At 39.0% G+C, this 24161-nt stretch overlaps 1 protein-coding gene and 2 long non-coding RNA genes across 7 annotated transcripts; all 3 read left to right on the forward strand.

The window, feature by feature from the left end:
• The first annotated feature begins 243 nt into the window (after nt 1-243).
• LOC146703124 (uncharacterized) lies at nt 244-7986 on the forward strand. 3 transcript variants are annotated; one of them, XR_014921956.1, is made up of 5 exons: nt 244-663; nt 2273-2303; nt 3254-3285; nt 4411-4437; nt 6326-7427. It is a non-coding gene; the product is annotated as an uncharacterized LOC146703124 (long non-coding RNA). The 3 variants fall into 3 exon arrangements; XR_014921954.1 differs by lacking the exon at nt 6326-7427 and adding an exon at nt 7434-7986 and having other exon boundaries at nt 250-663; XR_014921955.1 differs by lacking the exons at nt 244-663; nt 6326-7427 and adding exons at nt 689-1479; nt 7434-7986.
• Nucleotides 7987-10459: 2473 nt separating this feature from the next.
• Nucleotides 10460-15741, forward strand: LOC146703125 (uncharacterized). Its single transcript, XM_085466244.1, has 2 exons — nt 10460-15395; nt 15556-15741. The coding sequence occupies exons 1-2, from the start codon at nt 10524-10526 to the stop codon at nt 15664-15666; spliced, it is 4983 nt and encodes a 1660-aa protein (XP_085322370.1). The 5' UTR covers nt 10460-10523; the 3' UTR covers nt 15667-15741.
• Nucleotides 15742-16276: 535 nt separating this feature from the next.
• On the forward strand, nt 16277-19748 carry LOC146703126 (uncharacterized). Of its 3 annotated transcripts, none has more exons than XR_014921957.1 (6): nt 16277-17386; nt 17568-17704; nt 17794-18015; nt 18104-19312; nt 19490-19626; nt 19713-19748. It is a non-coding gene; the product is annotated as an uncharacterized LOC146703126 (long non-coding RNA). The 3 variants fall into 3 exon arrangements; XR_014921959.1 differs by having other exon boundaries at nt 19516-19626; XR_014921958.1 differs by having other exon boundaries at nt 17594-17704.
• The last annotated feature ends 4413 nt before the right edge of the window (nt 19749-24161 follow it).

Below are 24161 nucleotides of genomic sequence, written 5' to 3' on the forward strand. Positions count from 1 at the left end.
TATTTCTGCTTTTCATAGAATTTGTGCCTAATATAGTATTTCTGCTAAATTACAGTATTTCTGCTTTTTATACTATTTGTGCTAAAACATAGTATTTCTACTAATGCTTAATCATACTATTTGCATATTGGGGAATTCGTGGCTTCTAAGTCAACAAGTCATCCATGTCATATATCTCTAAAAATTCACATTTTAATGATAAATTGTCAACGCTTGAAGATTCCCCCATCTCTTCTGAACAAAACGGTGCAGTGACCGTTCTAGCCCTTACGGTTAGGAAATTATAGTCATTTGTTTTGAGGGGAATCCTTAATGGATAATGTTTATATATATATATTTGTCTTTAAAACATCTTTGCAGACTGACTGTCCTGGACTGGCTGTTGTTTTGTTTTTTTCAGGTCTGGTGAACTCAGCTCTTTGGTGTTGGTGTTCAGGAGTAGAGCCTTCTAATAATATTTATTCAAGTTATAGATTTAAAGTTCTGCGAGTTTTTTCTGTAGCAAATAAATATTGTATAGAATATTTAAAATCACCTACATTTTTGATGTTTACAATGCCCATTGTGTGTAATACTGGAATTTCCTATGACCCGTGAACGCCTCATCTTTTACCTGACTGCCGGACATCCGCCTTTCCGCACACTTCGCTGAGTCCGCTCTGGGTGAGTGCAGCTGCTCTGCTTCTCCTCTTCTCTCCTAAATGTTTATAGTCTGTTTGTGCGATTTAACGAGTTCTTTTAGTGATTTATAAAGCCAACCGAGGTATAACTCATATTAGAGTAACACAGTGGTTGCTTTTTCTTAGTGAAACTTTGTCATTTTTGTATGTAAAAGGAGTGTTTGATGAGCTAACAACCCGATGCTAATGCCTAGCGCTCCTTTGAGCCCAGTGTGAAATGAAGATTTGACGGTAAACCACGGTTATTGTGTTGTTTTATTAATTACATTTGGTGTGTTCGTGTTTGTCAGTCTGTTACATAAGGTGCAGTTAGTTCTCTTCACAAATCAGTTGGTTAAAACAGCCTCATTCTTTATGCTGTAAAGTTTTTAACGAACCGCCATCTTAGATTCAGTGTCAGCTGTCGGCAAGATCAAAGGAGCCATTTTACCGCCTCTGACCGAACACGGGAGAAAAAGAGTCACGTGTGTGCAGGTCTTGTGGGTTAATTAAGACAAAGGAGGGGGGGAGAAACTGAGGATTAAACATAGGCTATGTCCCCACATACACGGGTATTTTTGAAAACGGAGATTTTCCGTTTCTGTTTTAAAAAACAATCCCGTCCACACATAAATGCAGAAATGAAGGAGAACGCTGCTAGGAACATGCCAAAGCAGCAGGTGGCGCTATATTCCTAACCGTGTAGAAATGTTGGCCAATCAGAAGTCTAGAAGCCTCGGTGGGAAATGGTAAACAAAGATGGGGCATAGAAGCAGAACCGAGTCATATCTGTGGGGGGACAGTAACTGTGTGCGCATATGTAAGCATTTAAACACTGCAGAGAGAACAATTAACAGTAACCGTATTGTAGAAATGCATTTCACCGAAACAATAACGTGGCGCACAGTGTGACGTCAAAAAAGGCGCTGCGTTTTCTCCGTTTCCCTGTCCACACATAAATGCAAAAACGGAGTTTTCGAAAATATTCTGGCAAGCGTTTTTAGTTTTTCAGTGACCGAAAACGCCGTTTAAGTGTGGACGAAAGGTGCAAACGCATAGAAAAATCTCCATTTTCAAAAGTACCTGTGTACGTGTGGACATAGCCCAAGAATAATAAGAACTCCTAATATGTAGACTTTAATTTTTAAGAACTGTTTAACAAAGGCTTGTTTGTGCCAACCTAAATCTGCAGCACAGTTTAAATTCTCACTTTGTGGGAAATTAATGAAATAAACAACAGCCCACCTTCACATAAATAAAATATGGCAGTATATTATTATTAGTATGGTACATAGATATTTATTTTAAAACTACAGCATATTTACTATGATACTATGTGCAGTTGGTAATATTTTAGGAAGTAGAATTTGAATGCAGACCACCTCAAATATTAAAGCCTTAAAAATATGTCGTGCAGTTTTTCATGTATGAGTGTTTTGCAATCTTAAATGAGATGTAGACCAAAGAAAACAGAGGAGAGTTGTTGTTTGTATTCCAGCTGTAGTAAACAAAGAAGTTTAGTGAATCTTTTTGACAACAGAGAGTGATGCAGTATTGATGCTGATTTGAGTTTTCTGATCCTGTATTTTTGTTCTTTGTCTTTTGTTACACAGAGTGAAATAAAGCTTGGTTTTGCCTTTGCTGGTAAGTAAACAGTGATTGTAACTGAAGCAATATGAAATTGGGATTGTGTAACATTTTTAGCAATTTACATACAATAGTTTGGCTTTTTGTGATATCTTGCCATTTGCTCATGGGCAAAAACACATTTAGGATTTATAAGCAGTAAAGCCCCCCCCCCACTAGATCTCTGAGTGTCCCTAAAAATGTCCCTGAAGTTTAATAGGCCATTTATGTCTAATTTTAAAGGCTTATCAAAGCATTTCTGTAGTAATTATTGTTTTTATTACACATGTTAAGGCCATTTGAGACTCTGCAATTAAATGTTGCCCTCTTTAGACTAAAGTGAGTTCATTTTGTCTGAGGTACAGTGCTGGGAAAAGTCTTTCTTCCTTGCAGATTTATTTTGTTCATGCTTTTTTGTCACATGTTTCAAATCATCTAACAGGGATGATATGAATAAATACAAAAAAGCATTTTAAAGTGATGATTTCACGTATGAAGCAGAGAAAACCAAACCAGAGCTATCTGTTCTAATGTGAGAACATGCTGGTCTCTAATACCCAGCTGTGGAAGCCCTGATACGAAGAACTACCATCAAGCATTTATAGTATCAAGTATTATTTGTGATTGTTGCACGCTTTGAAACTGTGATGTTATCATTTGATCAAGTGTGCAGTGCGAGCAAATCATTGCTTGTGGTATCTGCTGTGTTATGTAATAGCACCAAAGTATTAGAGCTTTACGTTCATGAGGAATTTCTGTGGAATTGCAGATGGATAAAACGACACATCACCTTAATAAAGACAGAAATCTTTAATAAGGTGCAGAAAGAGAAGATGGGGTGTTTATAGTAAAGCTGTTGTAAACAAAGAATTTAACAGATTTTTTTTTTCACTACAGATTGTGATGCAGTATTGACTCTGATGCTGATTTCAGTTGTCTGATTCTGTATTTTTGTTCTTTTGTTACAGAGTGAAACAGAACTTCGGTTTTGCCTTTGCTGGTAAGTAAGCAGCAATTGTAACTGCAGTAATATGACATTGTCACTGTGTAACATGTTTAGCAACTTACCTAACGTAGTTTGGTTTTTGTGACATTACCATTTACTGATGGGCAAAAACAAATGGTCAGAATTTATACCTTGTAGCAGCAAAGGCCCCACACATGACCTCTGACTGTCCCTGAAGTTTAACAGGCCATTTGTGTCTGATTTTTATGTTTGAACACAAACAACTGTTTTTATACAGTTGTTCATGTTCTCCGTTTGTTTATGGATTTACCTAGCAGACATAACTATGAACGCATTTTAGGTGAGTTAGTGTAAGTGGTAGCTTAAACACTTAAGAGCACCACAGTTGTTGATTTATATCTTCACTCATATTCTGCTTATGTATTACATTAAAGTCAGACCACTATAGAAGTATTTTTGCCTGAGTGAACAGAAGTGGTAGGTTAAACATTTAAGCAATAATAAAAGACTAAGAGAACCAGAGTTGTGAGTAGGCAATGTTGTGTATGTTAAAGCCTGTGTGTAATTTATGTACACTAAGTTTAAATCAGTTTCTTAATAAGTTGCTTGATACAATGTGTTTGAAAATTATATATAAAAGGGAAATATTGCAAAATACAAAAAGATTCCTGCCAACAGGTACAATGGAAGGACTTTTTATTATAATTTTTAAGAAATTAATTGTAAAAATGGCGTGCCACTGTTGTTACTATAACATGTCAGAATTGACATGTATTTTAGGATTTACATATTCAGATCAGAACTAAAACCTAATGAGGTTTTCCGTTGATTCTAACAGTTGTGGTTTTTCCACACTTTATTAAGCACTGACTTGTGATAGAAAATGATGGAGCTAAAAAGCCATAATCTGTACCAACAAATATTGGTGCCTCTTCTTTGCACTTCTGTAGTATGCATGCCTTTATTACACATGTTATCGTCTTGTGAGACTCTGTAACTGAAGTTTGTCCTCTTTAGACTACAGTGAGTTCATAAAGGCTTGAAGAAATTGAGGATCTTACTAGTTATTTCATGTCACAGTAAATTGGATTGTGTGTGAAGAGGTTCAACAGTGTAAGTCATTAAACAGTGATCTGATGTGTTGTTTCCTTTCTCTAGGATACTGATCTGATCGTCGCAAGTCTGGTAAGTAAAGGTTTTGTCTGCGGTACAGTGCTGAGAAAGGTCTTTCTTCTTTGCAGATTTATTTTGTTTATGCTTTTTTTCACATGTTTCAAATCATCTAACAAGGATGACCTGGATAAATACAAAAAGCAGTTTTAAAGTGATGATTTCATTTTTGAACCAGAACAACCTGGTCTAATGTAAAAACATATTGGTCTCTAATACCCAGCTGTGGATGCCCTGATAGCAACAATTACCATCAAGCATTTACAGTAACTGGTAATGACTGGTTTACATCACTGGTTGATTTTGGTCCACTATAATTTCAGAATTGTCTTAATTAGATCCAAACAGGACAGGCAAAAAAAGAAAAGAAAAAAGTCTTAATTAAGGCCCAATATAGGGTTTTCAAGTCATACCAAGTACCACGGTGGTTAGCACTGTTGCCGCACAGCAAGAAGGTCCTGAGTTTAATTCCAACATCAGGCCGGGGTCTTTCTGTGTGGAGTTTGCATGTTCTCCCGGTGTTTGCGTGGGTTCCCTCCGGGTACTCCGGCTTCCTCCCACCGTCCAAAGACATGCAGCTTGTGGGGATAGGTTAATTGAATAATCCAAATTGTCACTAGGTGTGTATCTGCGAATGAATGTGAGTGCGAATGGTTGTCTGTCCCTGTGTGTTGGCCCTGCGACAGACTGGCGACCTGTCCAGGGTGTACCCTGCCTCTCGCCCTATGACAGGTGGGATAGGCTCCAGTGCCCCCTGAAAAGGATAAGCGGAAGCGAATGGATGGATGGATGGATGGATGGATGGATAGGGTTTTCAAGTCATACCAAGTATCTTAATTTCATTAAAGTCCAGACTGATTCGTTTACACCAAGTGTTTTGTTTCATTCATTCAATTGGACTTGCTTGTGTGCTTCAGATCCTAAGTGTGATTAAACTTAAGCCCAGGACCTGATGAGTTGATGTAGGTCCTGAAGTAGTAAAGGAACTCTGGGACATCACAGTAACAGCACCATGTTTGACTTTAATGCTGGTGTTTTTCTCTCACTATAGATGATTCAGTTTAGTGCAGTTAGTCAGCACAGCTCTTGGTTATCATTGAGATATTATTAGGCAACTTGTTTTTGCCTGTTCAGCTACAACGTCTGGGAGGGTTTCTGTTTTCTGGGGTCTCCAGATCCTTAGAAATCTCTTTGTAAACCTTTACAGAACTATATGTGTTTGTTTCACATTAGAGCAGCTCACGACTAGCAGTTTAGGGACAATTAAATATTCACATAGGGCAGGGGTCTCAAACTCCACTCTTCAAGGGCCGGTGTCCTGAAGCTTTTCCACGTGTCCCTGTTACAAAACACCTGAATAACATTTGTAGGTCATTAGGGAGAGTATAGAATTTGACTGTGTTGAAGTGGCATCCCCGAAGACTGTTCAAATTTAAGTAATTTAAGTGTTTGGAAAAATGTACTTCTAAAAGTACTTTCATTGCATCATGTTCATTCACTCATGAGCTGCTATAACATGAATCAAATGGCTGAATTACCACCTCAGCATGCAGTCACGTTCTGTAGAGTTTTGCTAATGACCTACTAATGTTATTCAGGTGTGTTGCAACAGGGACACATAGAAAAGTTTCTGGACACCAGGCCTTAACGACCAGAGTTTGAGACCACTGGTGGTAGGGCATGGTGGATTTCAAAAGCTTCTTCCCTTAAATCACTGCCTAAAAACTGCTTTTTGTAATTTGTCATAATGACTTGCAAAATATAGGTGGGATGAAAACATAAACATAAGACATTTTATAGTGGCCTGATATTTTTATCAAGGCTGTTTTTTGAAAATAATCCTGCCCTAATTTACAAAAGATGAACTGTCTGAAAGTCATGTTTGTTTGTTTGTTTGTTTAAGAAATGTGGGAATCTCCAGCAAAGATCTTACATGCAACAGCTCAGATACAGCACTCACTTCTGTTCTTTTTATCATGAAATGATCTACAAAGAAATTATCATCATACTAAATTATGGTAATTAGGCCTTTATATCAGCTATGATAAGTTTATTATAGATTTAGTGTAGTGCTTATTGCTGTGTATCAAACATGCCCCAAATGTGACTGAAATATGTAGAAACTGCTGTGTAGAAACTAGCTGTCTCCAAATTTCTCATTTTGCCAAAATTCATACAGAGTGGCCTGAAACTGTCTGCTCTAACCTCAGTGTGTTGGTTTTGTTGGACCATATAATATTTACAGTAAGTTACTGTAGCAGCACGTCTTGGTTTGAGTTTAGACTTAGTTTATTGTTTTAATAGAACGTAAAAATGTCCTTATAACAGTTCCACCATCATTTGTTAAACATTGTCATTCTGTTCACTCCAATAATTTACTGTAGAACTCTTTAGTATTTAAAGCCCTACATGTACTGTATTTTTGAGATTATAAGGCATAACGTCAATAAACAAGCCTGTTTTTAAGGCAGATTAAGCCGAACAAACAGTCAGATAAGTCCAACTTTATTCAAGTCATTCACAACAACTCTCAACACTGTTCAGTTGTAACACATAAAATACAGAACAATACACTCACTTTTTCAGTTCATTCCTCATCTACAAATCCATCAAACTCTTCATGGGTTGATCAGTTTGAAATCTGCTTCATAAGCATGTCTCTTAGCACGTGCCAGGTCCTTGTACACACACCATAATGTTATGTTGAAGCACCGTACGAATTACTCTGCGAGGGTCCTGACTATGGTAGCCATAATGCTCTGACAATACATCAAGCAGCGCAGCTTTGTAGCTTACCGAAGTATTACTAAAATATTTCACAGAATTTTGAGCGCTGTGTACCACAGAAATCCCGTTTGAGGTCAGTAAGCATAACCAGAATCGATACACTAGGCACATTGTATATTTTTGAGAAAATGACAGGATTTTAGGTGTGCCATATAGTCTGAAGAATATGGTAAATCCAAGCATATTGGAAATACGACTAATTCCAGTCCTTTTGTGTCTTACAGGTGACCTGCTGCAGAAGATCCTCTCTCTCTCTATCATTATAAGCAATTCTGTCTATCCTATCACTCTCCCAACTCTATCTAATTTGAAAGCCATTCTATCTTGTATCCCTCTATCTCTACCGCTCTATCTAATTTGAAAGCCATTCCATCTTGTATCCCTCTATCTCTACTGCTCTATCTAATTTGAGAATCCAAGTTTTCAGAAATCCTTTTCAGAATCCAATCTATCTGTTACAGAATTCTGAGAGATCTCTGCTCTCACTGCTCTTTCTTTCCTGTCTTTAAACTCTCTCACATTCAGTCATTTTGCTGGAAATTACAAGTTGAATATACAGTAGTAGAATTACAGTACAGTAGAACTTATAGTAGAAACTACTTACACAGCCCTACATTTGTCATTTTAATTTTGCATTAGACTTTAGTTTGGACTGCTAGTTTGGCTTACTTTGATCAATTGTATAAAATATCACCTTTTTATAAGTTTATTTGTAATAAGATAATCTGGTTATTTTGTAATACATACATTCAGATAAATAATAAATTAGATCCAGTCTGTTAGTCTGTTTCATTGGCTATAACATTTGACTGCAAGTTTATAGTACTATTATTTAAGGACAAACCCATTTTGTCACTCAGTGTAAGTATTCAGTTAGTATTGTCATCGAGAAGCGCCTGAGGACTTCCTGTTTCCTGACTGCTGCAGAAAATCCAGCTGGAGAATCCTCATCACCAGTCATCTTATCACCACACCACCAAAGCTCCATATATTTGATTTCAATTTTAGATATCTGAAAGATTTACATAAACTCCCCTAAGAGCTAAGACTTTTAATATAGCCTGTTGATTGTTGAGATTTATTCTGCATATCATTTTACAGAAGTTGTAATTATTTATCAGTCTGGTTAAAAAAATATAAGTAAAATTATACAGTTTCAAAAAGAGCTACAATAAAACGGATCAAATTGTTTCCAGAGAACTTTGAATTTCCTTTATTTTGAGTTTGGAGTAGAAAATCAGCTTTTTATATATAATAGTACATTTCTCAGATTTAACAGTAATTTGAGGAGTTATACGTTTTTCTGTGTTTCAAGGTTCAGTTTTGTTTACATTTGTGTATAACCACATATAAGCTCCAGGTTGTACTTCAGCAAAATGCCAAGAAAAGGTCAAAGGTCTCAGTCTCAGAAGCTTAGACGTCAGAAGGAGAAAGAACAGCTGAATGTTTCTCAGAGCAGTGAGCAGGTAAAGGTGTGTGTTTCAACTTTTCCCAGCACTGAAGTGCAGAGCAGTGTTCAGACAGCCACAGTGTCTTATGCAGATGTGGTAAAGAAAGGTGTTCCCTCAGTGTCTGTCCCAGAGCCTGAAGTTATGCAGCTAATCCAGACTGAACCCCAGCTAACTGTACAAACACAGCATGATGAAGAGACAGCCACAGTGTCTTATGCAGATGTGGTAAAGAGAAGTGTTCCCTCAGTGTCTGTCCCAGAGCCTGAAGTTATGCAGGTAATCCAGACTAAACCCCAGCTAACTGTACAAACACAGCATGATGGACACGCTCCAGTACAGTCTCATGTACAGGTTACAAACAGTGAAAGTCCACGAGTGAGTAGCGTCTGTGCTTCCCGAAGCCAGGCCGCTCCTAGGTATGGAAAGTACCGGAATCAGCAATGCATGGCTAACAGTTTGGTTTTCCTGTCATTCTTACATGAGGATGAATTTATTACCAGAGCAGATCTAAACCGTGTGTTGGACAAAGGCCATGCCGTCTATTCAGATGCCAGACTGAGGTTTGTGAACAGTGTGTTTCTAGCCTGCGATGAACTTCCCTCAGTTGTTACCAGCCGCAGACACGAGTATCAAGTCGACATGTCTCAGTTTGCTCATTACGGCACATTTGATGGTACAGATCACTTTCCGAGCCTTGAACAGGGACTACAGTGTTTGGCTTCAGACGTTCGCTATGCTTTGCTAGTCATGGGAGGAACAGTCATCGCTGTTAGCAGGCTGACTTCAGGTGAATATGCATATTTTGACCCTCACCCACGTAAGTCTACTGGTATGCCATTGTCGCTAAGTGTAAGTGGTGGAACTGCAGTTATGTTGAAATTCACACGTCTTAATGACATGATTGACAGGATCAAACGTTTGTACAGAATGTTCAGCATCGCACCAAGCTGCACTTATGAACTACAGCCCATCGAGTTTCACAGTGAAAACGCTGCTGACCAAAGAGATGCTAATCAAACCACCGAATACAGACCAACAGCTACAACTGTTACAGCACCAGCTTTAAATGAAGCCGTTCATGAAATAAACTCCCAAAGATCTACTGACCAGACACAGAAGACTGTGAGAGACACTTTAACGACTGAAGTGACATCATCCAGAGTGGATTATTCAAATGAGACAGCTGCTACTGAAAACAACCATCTTCCTTCTGAGTATTTAGAAATAGAAACCTCTGCATCTTCTGTAAGAGACACTCAGGTAACATCAGATTCTGTTCCTCAGAATGATTCAAACAGTGCCTCCAGTTCAACTAAGATAACAGAGGAACTCTCAGATAAACTGCTGAAATATAGTAAACATGAAAGGCAAAAAATGAGGAGAAGATTATTGACCCAACAAAAGCTACCACAGAGAAAGGAAAATCAGAAGACGAAAGAAAGGCAGATGTACAGGTTTGATGAAAGCTTCAAGACAAAGAAAAAAAACTCAACTAAGAAGTGTAATGATCCTGATCACAGACAGAAAAAGAGTCTGTACAAAAATGAGCTGTATAAATTAAATGCTACCTATAAGGAGAAACACAGAGAACATTTGAGAAAGATGTATAGAGAAAGTGCTGAAATTAGAGAGAGAAAAAGAGAACGTGTCATAAGGACATATAGAGACAATCCCCTATTCAGAGATAAGCAGAAGGAACGTATAACAAGAACGTATAGAGAATCTCCCATATTCAGAGATAAGCAGAAGGAACGTATAACAAGAACGTATAGAGAATCTCCCATATTCAGAGATAAGCAGAAAGAGCGTATAAGAAGAATATACAGAACTTGTGCTGGATTCAGAGAGAAACATAAAGCTTACATGAGGTCATATGTATATAACCTATATAAAAAAAGCGAAGATTTTAAACAGAAAAAACGATCTTATATGACTAAGCGGTATGGAGAAGAAAAACAATTTCAGCAACAACACAAGGACAATATGAGAGAACGAATGAGAGTAAAATATTGGAACAGTTTTTCTTTCAGACAGATGCATAATATCAGATGTGCAATGAACATAAAACGGAAATATCGCCAGATGCATCGACCAGCTGAGACTTTACAGTGTCATCCAGAGAACACTTTAATGAATGAGGCCATATCTCGTTTCAGATCAAACATTAAGTCAGCACCATCTTATGTTTGTACTGTTTGTCTAAAAGCTTCTTTTCCTAATCAGGTAAAAATCTGCAAAAGACAAAATTACTCAAAACACCAGACTGTAGCTCATCAGTGTCTAACTGGTAAATATGTTCATGTGTGTGATGAAGCATGTAATGATCACTGCAGCTTTCCTGTTGAGAGAAAAAAAGAGTATATCTGTCACACGTGTCACAGTTCCCTCAAAAGTGGATGCATGCCCAGGCTTGCTGCTGTTAATGGTTTAGAACTGCAGGATATTCCAGCTGAACTTTGTGATCTCAACATTCTGGAGAGACATCTGATTGCCAAATGCATACCATTTGCTAAGATTATTCCTCTTCCAAAGGGGAGACAGAGACTTATACGTGGTAATGTGGTGTGTGTACCATCTGAGGTCCAACAAACAGTTGACTCTTTACCGAGGATCAGAAGCCAATCACAGATCATGAGGATAAAGCTGAAAAGACGACTGTGCTACAAAGGCCATCAGCTGTTCCAGACTGTCACCTGGTCTAAACTCATTCAAGCTCTGCGTAAACTGAAACAAATTCATCCACAGTACACAGATATTGTTATTAGAGATGATGCATTGCTTTGTGATCCAACGTTACCTGATGATGACAGCAGTGATGAAGCCAGCATGGCAAGTGATGATTATAATGAAGCAGATTTAATGGAAATTGACAACTATGAAAAAGATGCCCTTTTGTGCGAAAGTGAGTCTGAAAGTGAACAAGCTATTAATATGCAATCCTGTGATGAACAACCAGAGGAACAAAATCCAGATGAACCAGAAAGTGATTTGAACAATGGAGGTTTTGCTCTAGAAAGTTGTCTGCAGCCTGTAGACATTTCAGAAGAGATTCTCTGTTTCACTGATAACACATATTGTGTGGCTCCTGCAGAAAGAAACAATCCTGTTAGCTTCTTCAGAACTCCTCATTTGGAAGCCATGGCATTTCCTGTGCAGTTTCCTACTGGTCAGAATACACTGGATGAAAAGAGACGTCTTAAACTCACACCAAGTGCTTACTTCAAGTCAAGGCTTTTCAACATTGATGCAAGATTTGCTAAAGACACAAATTACCTGTTTTTCTCACAGTTTGTCACTGAAATACACTTGGCTAATTCCAGCATGACAATACAGCTAAGGAAAGGTAAAACTATGACCAAAGATGGACGCAAAATCACATCAGGAATGTTACAAAGTAAGACAGAAGTAGAGAAGCTGGTAAGAAATAAAGATGCAATCAGATTTATGCAGCCACTCAGAGGAACTCCAGCTTACTGGCAGAAAACTACCAGAGATCTATTCAGCATGGTTCGCCAAATAGGAACACCTCAGTTCTTTGTCACTTTCTCTGCTGCTGAGATGAGATGGCCTGAAGTGATTCAAGCAATAAAGAGACAGCAAGGTGAAGAGGTTGATTTTGAAGCCCTGGACTGGTCAGAAAAGTGTGAAATTCTAAGATCAAATCCAGTAACCACCATGCGAATGTTTGATAAACGTGTTGAGGCTTTGTTCAGAGATTTGCTTTTTTCTCCTGCACAGCCCCTTGGTGAGATCATTGATTACTTTTACAGAGTTGAGTTCCAGCACAGAGGTAGTCCACATATACACATGTTGCTGTGGATTCGAGAAAAGGTAGAAGCAGATGTGGATGATGACCAAACTGTCTGTGACTTTGTGGACAGATACATCTCAGCTCAACTCCCTGATCCAGAAAAACAACCTGAACTGCACAAAAAAGTCACTGAGCTACAAAAGCACAGCAAAAACCACACAAAGACATGCTTTAAGAGTGTGAACTCTGGTTGTAGATTTGGGTTTCCCAAACCACCAGCCACAAGAACAATGATTGTGAGACAGGATGAGGATTCAGACACTGAAGCTGCAAAAGCCAAACTCAGACCTTTGTTGAACCTGCTGAAGGAACCTGAAGCTGCTTCCCTCACCATAGAGCAGATTCTGTCACGATGCAACTTGACAATGAATGAGTATGAACAATGCCTCCAAGACATAAACAAGAAAACAGCTCTGATTCTGAAACGTGACCCAAATGAGTGTTGGATCAACAATTACAACCCAGACCTGCTTGAAGCCTGGAACTCTAATTTAGATGTCTCATTCATTTTGAATGCCTATTCATGTATAGAATACCTCTGTAAATATATAACAAAGAAAGAATCTGGCCTCTCTGAATACCTGAAGACAGTTATTGACAACTCTGATAAGAACACCGTCAATGAATGTGATGAAATGAGAGCTGTGATGCAGGCTTACTCAAAAAAGAGAGAAATCAGCGCACAGGAGTGTGTGACTCGAGTCTGTGGCCTAAAAATGAAAAAATGTTCCCGCAGTGTTGTATTTGTACCAACAGATGATAACCCAGTAAAAATGAGTCGCCCCATGAGCTTCCTGGAAAGCACAACACATGACAGTTGTAATATTTGGATGACAAGTTTGAGTGATAAATACAAATGCAGACCTGAGACCCCAGAATATGAGGAAATGTCACTGGCTGATTTTGCTGCCTTGTGCAGGTTGGTGAGTGGTCCAAATGAAGGAAAAGATGTGCTTCCTCTTCTAAACCAGCTTGGATTTGTACAAAGGCGAAAGAATGATAAACCAGCTATAATCAGGTATTACCACTGTTCACAGGAAAAAGATCCTGAGCAATATTATGGTCGACTGTTGAGACTTTACCTTCCACACAGATCAGAGCAGGAACTGAAACCACAAGGGTTCCAAACCTATCAGTCCTTCTACAACTCAGGTTTTGTACGACTTCCATGTTCAGACCACAGTGAGTCTGTGAAAAGGGTTGTGAAAAGAAATAAAGACAAGTATGAGAAGAACTCTGAGGATATTGAGAGTGCACTGGAAGAGTTTGAACAAAATAGGGATGTTGTGATTGATGAATGGTGTAATCTTGCTCCTGAATCTGAAGTTGTGAGGCTGCAATGTGATGAGAATCTTCCTGAGAGACATTCTGATGATGAGAACGAACAGGAGAATGTTCCCGACTACAGTCGTCAGTCTGATGCTGTAACAAAGATCAGAGCCGTCAGAGAACAACCTGCAGTAGATCCAGCCGTGGTACGTGTAATGTATCAGAATCTGAACCAGAAGCAGGCCTGCGTGTTCTATGCCATAAGAGACTGGTGTATTCAGCGAGTTTGTGGTTTGAACCCAGATCCATTTTTCTTCTATATCAACGGTGGTGCAGGAACTGGAAAGTCACATCTGATTAAGTGTATTCATTCTGAAGCATCAAAGATCCTGAGCAGACTGCCTGCTAATGCAGAAGAAGCTGACATATCAAATCCAACTGTTTTACTGACTTCATTTACCGGTACAGCAGCTTTTTCTATCAGTGGCTCTACGTTACATTCTCTACTGAAACTACCCAGGAGTCTGAAACCACCCATTCAAGGACTTGGTAACCAACTGGATGAAGTCAGATCTGAGCTGATGAATGCTGAAATTATTGTTATTGATGAGATTTCAATGGTTTCAAAACCCCTTTTTGCTTATGTGGATGCAAGACTGAAACAAATCAAAGGCACTCAGAGACCTTTTGGTGGAATGTCAGTTTTAGCTGTTGGAGATTTTTACCAGCTGCCACCAGTGCGACAGTCTAAACCTCTCTGTGTTTACGATCCAGAACAGATTGACCTATGGCAGGAACATTTTCAGATGATCACTCTAACCGAGATCATGCGTCAGAAAGATGATGTGGCCTTTGCAGAGATGCTGAACAGGATTAGAGTCAAAGAAAAGACGGATGAACTTTCTCAGTGCGACAGAGATTTGTTGTCACAGGCTGTGACTGCACCAGAAGAATGTCCAACTGAGGTCTTACACATTTATGCCACCAACAAGAATGTGGAATCCCACAACATAGATACCCTGAAGAAGCTTCATTCAAACATCATAATCATCAATGCAGACGATTTCCAGAAGGATAAATGTACAGGCAGAATGGAACGAAGAGACAAACCATTTACAGGTGGGCGAAATGATTTACCTGACACTCTGAATGTTGCTGAAGGAGCTCGAGTCATGCTGACCAGAAACTTGGACACACTAAACGGTTTAGTCAACGGTGCTTTTGGTATACTGGTAAAGGTGGTGAGATCTGAAAATGATGGACACATAATTAAACTGGGGCTCAGGATGGACAACCGGCAGCCTATGAGACACAACCGCAGTGCTAATGCAGCATCTGATGATCTTGTTTACATTGAGAGAGCAGAGGAGAGTCTGAAGTTTAAAGGAGCAGTACGCAGACAGTTTCCTGTAAAGCTAGCATTCGCCTGCACAATTCACAAAACTCAGGGTCTTACAACACAGACAGCTGTAGTTTCAATGAAGAACATTTTTGAACCAGGTATGGCTTACGTTGCTCTCAGCAGGGTGACGTCTCTCAGTGGACTCTATTTGCAGGACTTGGATGAGAAAAAGATTTACGCCAATCCCGAGGTAACTGCAGCGCTCCAAACCATGAGACAAGCCAGTGTTGAGGAAATGATGCCTCTTCTTCAGGTCAGAGAAACAGCCAGCAGACTTGACACTCTTACACTGATCCATCACAATACAGAGGGTTTGCCATCTCACATCAGTGACATCAAGAGTCATCATGAAATGTGTTTAGCAGATGTTTTGTGTCTCACTGAGTCTCACCTTCAAGGCTCCTTTGTTGCAGACAGTCTTCATTTGGACGGCTACACCATGTTCAAACGCAACAGACATGTGTCCTACACAAACTTTCCTCACATGGCCAGCAGAAGTGGTGGTGGAGTTGTTGTGTATTTGAGGAATCATTTTCAGGTTCAGGTAAAACAGTATCTGCATAATGTCACTGATCTTGAGTTTTTAGTGTTGAAGGTTCAGGCTCCATTCCCTGCACTCATTGCTGTTGTGTACAGACCCCCTGACTACAGTTTGACACCATTCATGCAAAACCTGGTAAGTCTTTTAGATTCACTTGAAATAATGGACTGTCACCCAATAATTGTGTGTGGAGATTTTAATGAGAACCAGTTGCAGAGTGGAAGAAAACAGATTCTGGAGCAGTTTCAGTCGAGAGGGTATTCACAGCTGATCACTTCTGCCACTACAGACAAGAACACCCTGCTTGACCTCATTTTTATTTCTCAGCCACAGAAATGTCTGTATTCAGGTGTTCTGAGATCATACTACAGTTACCACAACCCTGTCTTTTGTGTCCTGTCCTCGAGCCAATCATGAAGTCGTCTGGTGAGTTTTGAAACAATTACAGATCATGTTTGTTACAGAGTTTACTGATTGTAGAGCATGAAAAAGATTTTTCATTGAAAATATTGTCTTCCCTACTCTGTCTGTCAGAAGACCCTTTCTTATTGCAATGTTATTAATCATGTCACCAAATCATGGCTGTACTTCATGCAGAGCAGAGAACATCTGCTATCATGCACCTCTGATCTGAAATGTGCTGCAACATTTGATAAACCAACATCATGTTTTAAATGACTAAATCTTTTTACTATGACGTATGTAGCTCAACAAACGAGATCTTCCCCTCCAAGGGCTTTAAAATATGAAATAGTAAATAAATAAATCCCAGATAAATGCAGGTATATATTATGATGACATACACGAATAAATACAGACAATTATATTTTCTTGATTATAGTAGATTTTGTAGAATCAAAAGTTTTTGTGATGAATGAGTTTTTGCTTATCATGTTTTACAGGTAAAAAATGTCAAAAGTTTTAAACTATCTTTAGGCTACCAGAGATGTCTATAATGATACATTATGTAGAGAAAAACATTAGTACAGCTTACAGAATGTGTATAAAAACTGATGTAGAAGTAAATGGATAGTTTTCTGAAAGTTCCCGACTACAGTTTAACACCACCCACCCAGCTCAGCCCCCAAGTGTCTATGTAATGCTGGTATGGTGTGTGAGTTTGACTTGGCCTTTATCCGGGTGGGTTTGGGTTTGGGTGGATAAAGGCCAAGTCAGAATGCTCTGAGCAGCTGGAAAAAGCTGCTAATAAACAAAGACATCAGAAAGTGTGGGCTTTAGGTGTAGCCCCCGCTTTCTGATGCACTAATTAAACTTAGTAACCGACACCCCATACCAGCATTACATAGACACTTGGGGGCTGAGCTGGGTGGGTGGTGTTATAAGCACGTGTTTTGTTAGATATATTTTTTCAGATAGGGCACAGTCTCCTTTGTGGGAAAACCTTCAAACTTCACCATCCTCAGCTGAAACAACAACATCTTAACACCATCTTCATGAACTGCTGAGCCAAACCTGATCCATCAGTGCTGGACTGCACAGATAACTACATGCCACAAGGAGACTGCTGTGTTATGAACTGCCATACCAGTGTGTCTTCAATGGAGAAGATGACACACCCATCACCTGACCTCCTGCCTGATCATGCTGCCACACTACAACCTCTGAGACCATCAATGATGACTCATACTGAGGAAACTGTATTTCCTGTCAGAGATGCTCAGTGATCCTCAGAGCAGAGAGAGGTATGATTCTTTATCTTTGATAAAAAATGTCAGTGTTTTTAATTCAATTAATTAATTAAAATCTTGTTTATTGCATAAATAATTCCACACTCAAATGATTATACTTGTTGACACTTTTTGAGTTTTAATTCACATTATGGATTACAAATCTATGCTTTTTCTACTCTGTCTCTCTGTGCAGGTATTGCTGTCTTCTGAGTTCTTCAGTGTCCCAACTGAGACATTCAAACCTCATTGCAGAGCTCATGTCTTTCCTCACCATCATGCGAGTGTGAGATTGCTCTGGATTCTGGTTATGTGGCCCACAGCACCTATAAGGTATTTCAATATTGTTCATTGTATAACTTATTTGTAGTTTTTAGGGTTTGTACAGACAAATAAAATGTTCCTTTTTCTGTATTTTTTAGAACAAGCTCGTCCAGTGTGCCTGCATTCCAGCTTCTTAGACTCTACGCAAGTGGACAGAGTATCAGTGTTTGACCACTCTTACAGACACTGACTTCTGTCAACTCACTGCTACTGATCAGGCACTTCATCCAGGAAGACAGAGGGCTGCAAGCCTGTCATCATTTCCAGTGTGGCTTTGTATTCTTGGGGTAGCATCAGATTTTTCCCACAAATATTCAAAGGTAACATTTATTTTAAGCTTAGTTATTAAATCAAAAGTCTTCTCTTGTGTTATGTCTGTGAAGGTTCTCATGGTGTCCTTTGATGTAGTCTCTCTCTTTACTTGCATACCCACTACGGAGGCCGTGGAGACTGTCAGAAAACGACTACAAGAAGACAGCTCCTTGGAAGACAGGACCAACTTCACACCCGATCAGATTTGCACACTGTTAGACCTCTGCCTTACCACTACATATTTCAAATACAACGAGGGTTTCTACAGACAAAAACATGGCTGTGCCATGGGCTCCCCCGTGCCACCTATTGTAGCCAACCTTTGCATGGAGGAAGTGGAAAGGAAGGCTCTTGGCTCTTTCAAAGGAAGAGTACCCAGCCACTGGTACAGATATGTAGACGACACCTGGGTCAAAATCAAAACTCAAGAAGTGGAATCCTTCACTGCGCACATTAACGCCGTGGATAAAAACATCAAGTTCACCAGGGAAGACACAAAGGACGACTGTTTGCTTTTCCTGGACTGTGCTGTGCACATTGAAGAGAACGGCAACCTCAACATTGAAGTTTATTGGAAGCCCACACACACGGACCAGTACCTCCTCTTTGACTCCCATCACCCTCTGGAACACAAACTTGGAGTAATTAGGACACCCCCCCGGGCAGAACATGTTCCCTCTAAGCCTGAAGGGAAAAAGAAGGAACACAAACATGTAAATGAAGCACTTAAAACATGTGGCTATCCTAATTGGGCGTTTATAAAGTCAGCAAAGATGCACAGAAAAGAACATCAGATACCAGCGAGGGAGGATAAGAAAGACAGATGCAACAACATTGTCATCCCCCATGTACTAATTAGACTTAGTAACCGACACCCCATACCAGCATTACATAGACACTTGGGGGCTGAGCTGGGTGGGTGGTGTTAAAAGCACTTGTTTTGTTAGATATATTTTTTCAGAAACGGCACAGTCTCCTTTGTGGCAAAACCTTCAAACTTCACCATCCTCAGCTGAAACAACAACATCTTAACACCATCTTCATAAACTGCTGAGCCAAACCTGATCCATCAGTGCTGGACTGCACAGATAACCACATGCCACAAGGAGACTGCTGTGTTATGAACTGCCATACCAGTGTGTCTTCAATGGAGAAGATGACACACCCATCACCTGACCTCCTGCCTGATCTGGAGACCATCATCATGCTGCCACACTACAACCTCTGAGACCATCAATGATGACTCATACTGAGGAAACTGTATTTCCTGTCAGAGATGCTCAGTGATCCTCAGAGCAGAGAGAGGTATGATTCTTTATCTTTGATAAAAAATGTCAGTGTTTTTAATTCAATTAATTAAAATCCTGTTTATTGCATAAATAATTCCACACTCAAATGATTATACTTGTTGACACTTTTTGAGTTTTAATTGACATTATAGATTACATATCTATGCTTTTTCTACTCTGTCTCTCTGTGCAGGTATTGCTGTCTTCTGAGTTCTTCAGTGTCCCAACTGAGACATTCAAACCTCCCTGCAGAGCTCATGTCTTTCCTCACCATCATGGGAGTGTGAGATTGCTCTGGATTCTGGTTATGTGGCCCACAGCACCTATAAGGTATTTCAATATTGTTCATTGTATAACTTATTTGTAGTTTTTAGGCCTTAACACAAATAAAATGTTCCTTTTTCTGTATTTTTTAGAACAAGCTCGTCCAGTGTGCCTGCATTCCAGCTTCAACAACAACAACAACATTGTCATCCCCTATGTAGCCGGTGTATCAGAAAAACTCAGGAGAGTTTTCTCCAAATACGACATCCCAGTGTACTTCAGACCCAGTAACACACTCAGACAGAAACTGGTTCACCCGAAAGACAAAACTCCTAAACACAAACTTAACAATGTGGTGTACGCTGTACAGTGCAGCGAGGAATGCCCAGACTTCTACATCGGAGAGACCAAACAGCCACTTCACCAGCGCATGGCACAACATAGAAGAGCCACCTCCACAGGACAAGACTCAGCAGTTCATCTGCATCTAAAGGACAAAGGTCACTCTTTGAGGATGCCAATGTTCACATTTTGGACAGATGGAGGAGTGAAAGAAGCCATTTACGTCCACTGTGAGCGACCATCTTTGAACAGAGGCGGTGGTTTACGACACCAACTGTCTGCCATCTATAATCCAGTTTTGAGTTCCCTCTCCAGACACCGTAACGTCCACTCACATCCTGGGAGTGGGCGTGGGTGATTTCCTGACCTCAGGAAATCACATGATAGGGTGGGGCCAGGTTTCACAATGAGCTCACCCGAAACCCTGGCTGATTGGGACCCACACCCACTTTCACACCTTGGCTCATGTGATTAGGTAGAGGATCATCAGGGGGTTCTTTGTCCCTCTTTGGGGGGAAACTCCCACTGGGTTTAAATCTGGGACTCTCCACCATTGACCCTTAGAACTGAAGAAGCTTCTCGGATGAGAGGTGAAACGTCTTCAAGGAACTCAAAGAAGTCCAGACGCTTTTCTTTCCAAGCTCCTTAGACTTCACTTGTGTTAATTACATTTTATTTGTTGTTGTTTTCTTTTAGATTTATATGCAGTGATTGGATGTGGTGGAGCTTTGTTAACCGTGTGGAAAACATCTGTTTGTGATGATATTTACAATGAGGCTTTAAGGTGACAGTTTCCATGTAATTTCAATCCTTTTACTAAGCAAAAACATGTTTGCAATTAACATGTTTTTTCAGTTTTGTCTTTTGGATTTATGGTTAACATTCCTCTGTGACAGCAAATACTAAACTGGTCCAAGTAACCAGCATATCATTGGTCAAAGGCAAAAAGGACCACATGTCACACTAGCAATGAATTTTTGACTTTGTTTGTGTTAGTATAGAGTAGGTCTAACAATGGTTTTCCACATCTGCTCTAATATATATAGATAATGGGTCAGACATATAAAGTCATTTTGAAAAGTTCATAAAGGTCATTTATATGTGTTCCTCTTTATCATTTTATATCAGGTCAAACAGCTGACTTGAGTTTTGATCAGAGTAGAACCATAACATTCATGCTAATGGTTCTACTGTTTACAGTTACTTTATGATGGATTTCACCCTGGTCACAGCACTATGTGAAAAGCTGTTAGAGGTAAAGTTAAGCCAATTAATACATCATCATAAGTCACTCTCTAACGCAGGGCAGTGATTATTATTCACTGTAATTTATTCCACAACAATGTTCTTTATTTGATTCTTTAAATATGCACATCGATTGTTTTAGCTCTGTGACTCTCCACACCTGAAATATATCACAATGTGGACTTCATTTCGACAGTATTTTGTAGATTGGTACCATATTTATCATCGAATCATCTTGTGCACTTATTAACTAAATGTTGTTTGTTTTTGTTTTTTTGTTTGTTTGTTTGGGGGTTGTTGTTGCCATTTTTACCTTTCACCAACTGTGTAAATTCTGCAATTTTACCTTGGTTTTGTTTCACATCAGTTTATCTGCTGGCTGGTATTCCTGTCTTCCTTCTCTCACCCCAACCGGTCGCAGCAGATGGCCGCCCCTCCCTGAGCCTGGTTCTGCTGGAGGTTTCTTCCTGTTAATAGGGAGTTTTTCCTTCCCACTGTCGCCAAAGTGCTTGCTCATAGGGGGGGTCATATGTCATATGATTGTTGGGTTTTTCTCTGTATCTATGAAGCGCCTTAAGGTGACTTTTGTTGTGATTTGGTGCAATATAAATTGAATTGAATTGGTTTTCTTTCTTTTCTAATGTTTCTGGTCATTTTTCACAGTTAAACAAGTAACTTTGAGGTTACGTCATCGTTTTCAGCTGTTATCTGTATACATTTTTTTCCTAATAATTACATTTCTGCAAAATTATAGCAGTTCTGGTAAGTTGTAATATTTCTGCCAAGTTATTAATTTTTGACTAAATTATTACATTTCTGCTAAGTTGTAGCTTCTGGTAAATTACAACATTTCTGCTGAATTGTTATGTTTCTTCTAAGTTATTGCATTTCTGCTAAGTTATTACATTTTTGCTAACTTGATGTTGTTCTGCAAAGTTATTAAAATTTCAACAACTTTTTAAACACTGACTTTGATTTCTTCAGCTTCTTCAGCTATTTTCAAGTATTTTCAGCAGACAGCTTCAGCTTTACAGTTTCCTCTAAGTGATTGCAGTTCTGCTAAGTTATTACATTTTAGAAAAGTTCTTTTGCTTCTGCAAAGTTTTTACAATTTCTGCAACTTTTCAGCTTTTTCAGCTACTTTTTGCATACAGCTTCAGCTTTAAGCATCCACACTGCATTTTCGCAGGAAATGCAAATTTTTCTAGTTATTATTGTGTGGATGCTTTAAGCATCCACACTATTGAGTTCCTGTTTCTCTTTATTCTTTATTATTCTTAGGACTTCCGTACACTTTTCGCCGTGGAACTACTTCCACAATTTTCAGCCGATTTTCACCGTTCAAACTTTAAACTATTCAGCTATTTTTGCTAATGCCGGCTATGACTTTTGCTATTTTTAACTATTATACTTTTTAAAATATTCCACTTTTTTCCTTTAATTTGTCCCATTGAAATGAATGGGAAACTTCAGCAATTCTGCTAAAATTTGCTTGTTTTTGAAACTTAACTACTTCCTCATATTTTCACCTAGAACAACCATTCAAATTTTAAAATGTTCACAAATTATTGGGCTATTCAGGTATGATTCAGCTTTTTCAAATCTTCTACTGTTTTACTTTTATGCCTCTTAAAGTTTTGAGTTGCAAAATTGTGATTTTTCACAAAATACATGTGTTGTTATGGTTGCTATGCTCTTGGCTTCCAGTGTGCCACTGAAGGTTTTGCAATTTTCACTTCATGTCCGAACAACTTCCTGCTACTTGCTCAATTTTCACTCAACTTCCACAAATCATACATCAAAACGTAGGTATTTTTGCTGGCTTTCAGAAAATGTCACCATCATTGTTGTGGGATTTATAGAATTTTTGCAAATCTCCTCAGACTAACACAAGGTCAGAAAACTCTCCATATAAAGTGAATGGAGAGCTTGTTCAAAATCACCGCTGGATTTCTGTAATGAGAGGCATATTCGAATCGTCATATCTCCTTAACGAAGCAAAGTTAAGACATGAGGCTTGTCCCCGAATATCTTCAGACACCCCTGACGCTCACAATTCAAGAATTTCTTTCTCACCTATTACCGTTCTGAAATGAGTTGGACTTGTTTGAGGGTAGGAAATTCGTCCTTCGCTCAGATTTCTTCAGATTTCAAACTGTGGAAATGAACCACTTTTTTCTCTCGTCATAACTTTTTGTTGGATTTCCACAGAGACCTGAAAATTTCCATGATTGTTCACCAAAGCCTGCTGTCTCTTACGGTGAAAGAATGATATCGATACTCCAAATAGATTTCGAGTTAGAAAGCGTTGTTTGAGGACAAGTCAAGGCAGTTTTTGCTTCGCTCTACTCAGTTATGGTGCATTACAAGTCAAATATCTTTAATAATTCATATTTTAATGATAAATTGTAAACACTGGAAGATTCCCCCATCTCTTCTGAACAAAACGGTGTAAGAATGACCGCTCTAGCCCCTACGGTTTGGAAATTATGGTCATTTGTTTGAGGGGAGTCCTCACTATGAGAAATAGGCTGCAATAATCCTGTGCCTCTCTGTGCTGCGTGTGTAAAAAGAGGCACATGTTTTGGCGGGAAAAAGTACACAGGCTCTCTGATTGGTGGATTCAAATTCAGCAGCTCCCAGGCTGACCTAGAAACTTACTTCTCTCTCCCTGTGCATTTTTTTGCTGATTTTTTCATTTAACAAGTATATTTGAGGGACCCTCAGCATGTTCAGCATTTTTTCAGCTGTCCATTTTGCTTTTCCAATTTTTCTGTTTAACTTATTACTATTGTGCTAAATAATACTATTTCTGCTATTTTATAAGATTTGTGCCTAATATAGTATTTCTGCTAAATTACAATATTTCTGCTTTTTATACTATTTGTGCTAAAACATAGTATTTCTACTAAATGTAGTATTTATGCTTAATCATACTATTTCTGCTTTTTATGGGATTTGTGCCTAATATAGTATTTCTGCTTTTTATAGGATTTTTGCTCAAACATAGTATT

The sequence above is a fragment of the Copadichromis virginalis genome, linkage group LG8 (assembly GCF_057382275.1).
Source record: "Copadichromis virginalis isolate Kocher_CV1m ecotype Utaka linkage group LG8, C_Virginalis_male_GT1.1, whole genome shotgun sequence".
NCBI lineage: Eukaryota > Metazoa > Chordata > Actinopteri > Cichliformes > Cichlidae > Copadichromis > Copadichromis virginalis.

Excerpts from the sequence above, each read along its gene's own strand:
- LOC146703125 (XM_085466244.1), top strand. The coding sequence starts at position 10,524 with ATGAGGTCATATGTATATAACCTATATAAAAAAAGCGAAGATTTTAAA. Across the intron at positions 15,396-15,555 it reads AAATGATGCCTCTTCTTCAG|ACAGTCTTCATTTGGACGGC; the intron begins GTCAGAGAAACA and ends CCTTTGTTGCAG.